Source organism: Vollenhovia emeryi, unplaced genomic scaffold (assembly GCF_000949405.1).
Source record: "Vollenhovia emeryi isolate VEMERY1.0 unplaced genomic scaffold, V.emery_V1.0 DF940760.1, whole genome shotgun sequence".
Classification (NCBI taxonomy): domain Eukaryota; kingdom Metazoa; phylum Arthropoda; class Insecta; order Hymenoptera; family Formicidae; genus Vollenhovia; species Vollenhovia emeryi.
Genome location: NW_011965606.1, coordinates 1 through 7297, shown reverse-complemented (window position 1 = coordinate 7297; position 7297 = coordinate 1). Strand labels below are relative to the sequence as shown.

General features: G+C 52.7%; 3 protein-coding genes across 3 annotated transcripts; 2 read left to right on the top strand and 1 right to left on the bottom strand.

Annotated features, from left to right (window-relative positions):
* Nucleotides 1–975: 975 nt before the first annotated feature.
* Nucleotides 976–2159, bottom strand: LOC105555769. The gene is made up of 3 exons (XM_012002812.1): nucleotides 2040–2159; nucleotides 1357–1696; nucleotides 976–1280 (listed from the first exon to the last, which is right to left on the bottom strand). The coding sequence occupies exons 1-3, from the start codon at nucleotides 2157–2159 to the stop codon at nucleotides 1054–1056; spliced, it is 687 nt and encodes a 228-aa protein (XP_011858202.1). The 3' UTR covers nucleotides 976–1053.
* A 1016-nt stretch (nucleotides 2160–3175) lies between these two features.
* On the top strand, nucleotides 3176–4591 carry LOC105555768. Its single transcript, XM_012002811.1, has one exon. It carries the CDS (start codon nucleotides 3176–3178, stop codon nucleotides 4589–4591), a length of 1416 nt encoding a protein of 471 aa, XP_011858201.1.
* Nucleotides 4592–4959: 368 nt separating this feature from the next.
* Nucleotides 4960–5994, top strand: LOC105555767. The gene has a single exon (XM_012002810.1). It carries the CDS (start codon nucleotides 4960–4962, stop codon nucleotides 5992–5994), a length of 1035 nt encoding a protein of 344 aa, XP_011858200.1.
* Nucleotides 5995–7297: the final 1303 nt, after the last annotated feature.

Here is a 7297-nt window from a genome sequence, read left to right as displayed (position 1 = left end):
TACACACAAGCAGGGGGTACAAGTGTTCGGAAATTATGCCTTGAAAAGATAAATAATAAATTATTTGTTCTAAAATAATATAATTGTAGGATTGGCCCCTCCTCTTATTTCGGAAGGGCCATATTACAGGATATGAAGAACGTATTGAAGAGGCTTCGATCAAGCACACACAGTCTCGTTTTCAAGCGTTTTAATGTCACAATCATATGTCACAATGTTCATCGTCAATGCTCGGATACAGTTCGCGACGCACGCTCTGTACACACAGTTCTCTCGCACGATTCTCACGATGCGCACGACTCACGATACGCACGGCTCTCTCGATACTCGCAATGCTCTCAATACTCACGATGCCCTCGATGCGCACGACTCACGATACGCACGACATTCACGATGCGCACGACTCACGATACGCACGACATTCACGATGCGCACGACTCACGATACGCACCATACGCTACGACTCACGATGCGTAATACGCTACCACTCGCGGTATCCCGACTCACGGAACACACGATACGCTACGACTCACGATGCGTACACTACTCTACGACTCGCGGTATCCCGACTCACGGAACACACGATACGCTACGACTCACGATGCGTACAATACTCTACGACTCACGGTATCCCGACTCACGGAACACACGATACGCTACGACTCACAATGCGTACAATACTCTACGACTCACGATGCTCTCGATTCTCTATGTCTCGCTACATCCCGCTGGATCTCGCTGGGACGAGCTTCGTCTCGCTATGCTACACGTACTCGTACTACTATTTGTTCGCACGCGCACACACACCGCTCGCTGACTCTCTCTCACTCACTCTCACTCTCTTTCTCTCTCTGTCTCCGGGCACGCACACGCCATCTCTCGTGTCCCCTAGCGCACCTCAAGCTCGGAAATTTGGGGAACCACTATCTTACTCTCCTACATAATAAATAATAAAATACATTGCCCAAAGTACAACAAAGTAAAAATAAACAAAAAATAATCTTTTCTTCCAAATGTTATACTTGATTTAACAAATATAAATTAGGCCTAAAATTATGTTGTTACAGCCTCCGAGACGTCTGTTTTTTCGTTTAAGATCTTCGGTGGATATAGTTCTGCAATCACACTGAAAAAGCTGCTTAACCGCTGTTCATATTTGTGAACGCGCTTGAAAAGATATTCAGCTAAAAATCCTAGCAAGTGAGGTTCACGTACTCCATATCGAGGAACATTAGCTCTTACTTCTCTCCAAACGCGTTCTATATGTTGAGTATGGGCTCCTGAATAATATATAAATAGAAGTTAATATTGACGTGTACAGTAAACGGTTTTTTATATTTAAATATCTATACTTACCAGTCTCTGGGTCGACGAAATTCATCGAATGGTTAACTTTCAAATGTTGGAAGCCTTCACTGTTCAAACAATCATAAGACCTCCAACAATCTGAAATTATCGTCGTCCCAGGTAGGATCCATTCTTTTATAAAGGCAAGCAGTGTTTTCTCTGTGCGATCTGGAACTGGTACAAGAAAGATTTTTCTTGTTTCACGTTCAAATCCACCGAAGACCCATTTGCCCTTAATAATTCGGCCACAGTTGTATTTCCTTTTGCCGAATTTTGCTTCGTCAATTTCAACAATATTATCTGGCCCTCCAAGTTTAGTTGAATTTTTTTTGGCCCAATATATGCAAACCTACATCATTTATTACATTATAAATTTCATAAATATATTAATATATTCAAAGTATTACATAACATATATGAAATTATACTTCTCGGCAAAAAGAAATCCAATCAACAACCGAATGCTCGGAAAGTTCGAGCTCCGTACATAAAAAATTATGTCTCGGAGGCCGTAATATTATGAAATATGCAGTCATTCTGCATATTGTTTCCAAGCTTAATTTAGATTTGTTAAACCATGTATCAAATTTTGCACTTGCTTTAAACGCACATAGTTTTTTCACACGTTTCTTATGCTTATTCTTCTCATAAAATACTTTGGTACAAAGGAAGAAAAGATTATTTTTGTCTACTTTCACGTTGTTATTGCACTTTGGACACTGTATTTCCTTAGTAATTACATTATGTTCGACTAAGAAGTCTATTAATTCCTCCCTACTGTGCGTTATTGCTAAAAACTTATGCAGCTGCATTGTGTATCGAATCTCCATTAACCAAAACAATCATTATACATACATACAGATGTTCCTAACTTACTATTCGGACATGCATCGCTTCGAATTTCATGCACTATTACGTCACTACGCATGCTCGGTCAGTCTGCGCCGCACCCATATAGCGCCAGTTCGTGTCGGTACGACAGGTATCCTAACCCCAAAACCGTCACTTTTCAACACGTTATAACTTTTTTTCTGTGGCAGAGCGACGATTTTTACTTTTGCAGTTGTGTTTTACGCATCGAAATACACAATATTGCTAAGTTACAGTCAGATCGGTGAGGTTGCCGCTCTCCTTCAGTATTACCCGGACTTGTTCAAGTGTCGTGCGGCCTCCCCTGCCCGTCCATTTCCTTATCGCCTGACTCTAACCGAGCGATTAGCGCGTTCGCTGGGAGAGCAGCGAACATTTGGTCCTTCGAGCCGGATGCTGGAGCAGGCGGAGGATCACGAAACAAACCCTTGCCTCGTGCACCTACACGTAGAACGAACAATTTAAACGCGAAAACGGTGAGTACCGATTCATCACCTTCCGGAAGCCCTCTAGCGCGGGAAAAGACACGTAAAAAAAAACAGCGGTAAGATCGTCGGGTGAGCCAGCAACCCCAAGGTTGCGCAATCGCCGCGGGTAACCCGACCCGCGCGCCCGCTGCCCAAGTGCTACGCACCGCGCCCCGCGTTTACCGCGCCTAAAGTGTCGCGCACCGCGCTCCGCACGCACCGCGCCCAAGTGCTACGCACCGCGCCCCGCGTTTACCGCGCCTAGAGTGCTTCGCACCGCGCTCCGCGTTTACCGCGCCTAGAGTGCTTCGCACCGCGCTCCGCGCTTACCGCGCCCTAGGTAACGCGTACCGCGCTCTCCGCGCCTAAGGGTCGCGTACTGTACTCGCGCGCGCCGCGCTACAAGTGACTTCAGCTCAGGATTCCGACCTTCGTTACACAGACACCAGGACATTTATACTTCATAAACTCCTCTCGCCGATCTCGTTAAAATGGAGACCGTGCTGAAGCGACAGCTCTCTACCGCGGGATACATCGGCCGCTTCTGGGACAACCTCGTCAAGATCGGAAGGGATAAGATGACGCGACCTTACCTCGTCGCGCGTTTGGATCTTCTCGAGTGTTACTGGACGCGTTTTTTGCAAACTCATGACGAGCTACTGGCTTTTGAGACGCTCGGATCTACCGACTACGTCAAACAGGATATCTACACCGCGACGGAAGACAGTTACCTCGGCTCCAAGGCGCGCATCGCGTCTAGCATGCCGGCTCCAAAAGCGCCCGAGACGGCGGGCGGCAAGAGCGATGCGTCCACAGTGCTGCGACAGATTCAACTCCCAAAAATTGACTTGCCTACGTTCAGCGGCGATCAATTAGCCTGGGAGGGGTTCCGAGACCTATTCAAGTCGCTCGTGCATGACGTCGAAGGACTCGCTCTGATTCAGAAGCTCCAATATTTGAAGGCCAATCTGACGGGCGACGCGGCGGCTGTCATCGCGAATATCGAAATTACCGCACAAGGTTACACTTCGGCGTGGGAGGAGCTTGTCTCTCGCTACGATAATAAGAGCGTTTTAATGGCGACACACATGCGTGCCCTGCTCTCTGCCACGCCGATCACAAAGCCGTGTGCCGCGGAAATCAATCGCTTAGTAAGCACCGTGAATCAAGCTCAACGCTCGTTCAAATCCATGGGCCGTCCGGTCGATCACTGGGACGATTGGTTCGTCCATATTTTAATAGAGAAGCTTGATTCATCAACGCGTTTGCTCTGGGAATCCTCTCGCGAACTGAGCCAGGACTTCCCGTCGTTCTCTGACCTGAAGGACTTTCTGTCGTCTCGCGCGCGCGCCCTCGACGCAGCCAACCCTCGCGTTCAACCGGTTGCCGCAAAGACAGCGAAACCGAGGCGCTCCGGCCGCCGAGATGACGTATCGTTGAACGCGACGTCCACTGGATCCAACGACAAGAGCATCTCTTGTCCCCTCTGTCGGGAGCAACACGCGATGCGCTCGTGCACGAAGTTCAAGGCTCTTTCCGTCGAAAATCGACGCGAACAGGTCCGCAAACGAAAGGCCTGCTCGAACTGCCTAGGGCAAGGCCACGTGGCCGCGGCGTGCCATTCCAGCAACAGATGCCGTCTCTGCAACGAACCTCATCACACGTTGCTGCACGGCGGTAGCTCAGAAGCGGTTCATCCCAAGGCGGACAAGCCGGCCTGCGCTTCTACGGCGAGCGACAAGCCGAGCCCTTCAAGTAACCCCACAGAGGTCACCGCGTTGTCGAGCTCTGTATCGGGCATCGTATTGCTTGCCACAGCCATCGTCAAGCTTTACGCAGACGCTGGACAAAGCGTAACCGCCCGCGCACTGCTCGATTCGGGCTCTGAAGCGTCGTTCGTTTCGTAGCGCGTAGCTCAACAGCTCAAGCTGTCAAGAAGACGCGCCAACGTAACCGTCTGCGGTCTACAAGGCGTTAACACGGGTCGCGCGACCCACTCAGTCTCACTGCTGGTCGGATCTATCCGTTCCCCCTCGATGCGCGTCGCCTTGCCGCGGGTCCTAGTACTACCCCGGCTTACCACGCTCACTCCGAGAAGGCGGGTTCAGAGAGGAGATTGGCCGCATTTGCGCGGGCTCGAACTGGCCGACCCTGAGTTCGACCAACCGTCTAAAGTTGATATCGTCTTAGGAGCGGACGTCTATGGTTTTCTCCTTCAAGGTGGCGTCAAGCGAGGCGCCACAGGAGACCCCTCCGCTCATTCCACGGTCTTCGGATGGGTGCTCATGGGGCCGATATCGGAACACGATGGTCAGGAAGCACAGCCGCTGTCCATCACGCTATCACCCTTCAGGATCTCCATTCCGAACTACGGCGGTTTTGGAAGATAGAGGAGGTCTCGGGAGACGCCGTGCCTACTCCGGAAGACGCTGAGTGCGAGAAGATATTCGCGGAGTCTCACTCTCGCAGCCCAGAGGGGCGCTACATAGTCCGCTTGCCTCGCACGACGACATCCTCCGTCGGCCTTGGCGAGTCGCGACCCGGCGCTCTGAAGATGCTACTCTCAACAGAGCGGCGCCTAGAGCGGAACCCACCGCTCAAAACCAAGTACCAGGAGTTCATGGATTCCTATCTTACCTTAGGCCACATGGAGCACGTCGCTCAAGACGACGCGCGTCGAGGGGTATACTACATGCCGCATCACGCCGTTGTCAAGCAGTCGGATCCTGAAGGCAAAATACGAGTGGTCTTCAACGCATCGTTTCGCACGTCCTCTGGAGCCTCTCTCAATGACCTGCTGCTCCCGGGCCCGAAACTGCAGGCGGACCTTTGGCTTGTTCTCACGCGATGGCGACTCTTCCAGTTTGCATTCACCGCGGACATCGTCAAGATGTTCCGCCAGATACGCATCCATCCCGACGATGCGGACCTTCAACGCATTGTATGGCGGGCGGATCCGTCTGGCAGGCTGCTGGACTATCGCCTCACGACGGTCACCTACGGCACGGCTTCAGCGCCGTATCTGGCCCACCGCACACTGCTGCAACTTGCACGAGACGAGAGCTCACGTTTTCCGCGGGGTGCACAAGTCGTACATTCACACATGTACGTGGATGACGTGTTGGCAGGCGCCAGCACAATCGACGACGCCCTGGAGGTGCAGCGGCAGACTGCAGGACTGCTCAATTCCGGCGGTTTCCCGCTGGGCAAATGGGCCGCTTCGCACGCCGCTCTCCAACCGAATGATGGGCCCTCCACCGAGCGGCTCTTCACCAGAACTGACTGCGTTCGAGCGCTTGGCATCATTTAGACTCCTACTCAGGATACTCTACGACTACGCGCAGTCCCGGCATTAACATCCTTGGACTCGCCCACCAAGCGGACGATCCTGTCGGACGTAGCGCGACTGTTTGATCCCGCCGGCTGGGCCGCACCTGCACTAGTCGGGGCGAAAATCCTCATCCAGGATCTCTGGACTAACGGGCTGGATTGGGACCAGCGATTACCTCCACCTCTGGAGGAGCGCTGGAGACGATTCGCCGCCGCCTTGCCGGACCTCGAGGGCCTGAGAATTCCTCGATGAACCGGAGTGTCGGACCTGTCCTCCGTCCAGCTACACGGCTTCTCGGACGCATCGGAGAGAGCGTACTCAGCCACGGTCTTCGTGCGTGGACCAGGACCAGCGGGCCAGGTAGCAGCCTGTCTCTTGGTGGCAAAGACCAAGGTAGCGCCGGTGAAGCCGTTATCAGTCCCTAGACTTGAGCTCTGCGGGGCTCTGCTAACGGCTAGACTTCTTTCGCTCGCCGCCAAAGGTCTCAACATCCCGGGCGACCGCCTATATGGTTGGACGGATGCCAGAGTGGTACTCCATTGGCAGCAGGGACATCCATCACGCTGGAAGCCGTTTGTGGCCAACCGAGTAGCTGCAATACACGACATTGTCCCAGCCGGATGCTGGCGACACGTGTCCACAGCGGAGAATCCGGCGGACGCAGCCACAAGAGGCCTTACACCCACCGAATTAGCGAACTTACGCTTGTGGTGGAAAGGTCCGCCATGGCTCGAGCTCCCTAGCGAGTGCTGGCCGTGCGACGCGCGAGGCGAGGAGGGAGGCGAGGAGTGACAAGTCCTCACTACTGTCGTTCAACCAACCGGGGGTAGAAACGAGTTACTCGACCGATTCTCCTCTCTGACTAAATTAATAAGAATTTCAGCCTTCTGCCTTAGACTTCTTAGGAGGCCGAACACGTCGCGGAACAACGGTCTCTCAACCGCTGAGCTTAACGACAGCCTTCTACGATGGCTTCGGATCGCCCAGGCGCAGGACTACGCCAGGGAGATTGAACGACTCTCCACAGGCGCATCACTGCCCAAGAGATCGCCCTTAGCGGCTCTGCGTCCCATACTTGGACCAGACGGCTTACTTAGGGTTGGTGGCCGCTTGGAACGCGCCTCGCTTTCATACGATGAACGACACCCCGTGATCCTAGCGAGAAATAACGCCTTATCATTGCTGCTGGTGCGGGATGCCCATCAAAGGACGCTGCACGGGGGATCCCAGCTGACACACAGCGTACTCTGCCGTAAATACTGGGTCGTCCATGCCAGGTCAC

Bases quoted from the DNA above. Each gene is read 5' to 3' on its own strand.
- LOC105555769 (XM_012002812.1), bottom strand. From the start codon at position 2,159: ATGCAGCTGCATAAGTTTTTAGCAATAACGCACAGTAGGGAGGAATTA. The intron at 1,697-2,039 runs GTAGACAAAAAT...TAAATGATGTAG, and splicing joins AGTGCAATAACAACGTGAAA to GTTTGCATATATTGGGCCAA. The intron at 1,281-1,356 runs GTAAGTATAGAT...TATATTATTCAG, and splicing joins TTTCGTCGACCCAGAGACTG to GAGCCCATACTCAACATATA.
- LOC105555768 (XM_012002811.1), top strand. From the start codon at position 3,176: ATGGAGACCGTGCTGAAGCGACAGCTCTCTACCGCGGGATACATCGGC.
- LOC105555767 (XM_012002810.1), top strand. From the start codon at position 4,960: ATGGGTGCTCATGGGGCCGATATCGGAACACGATGGTCAGGAAGCACA.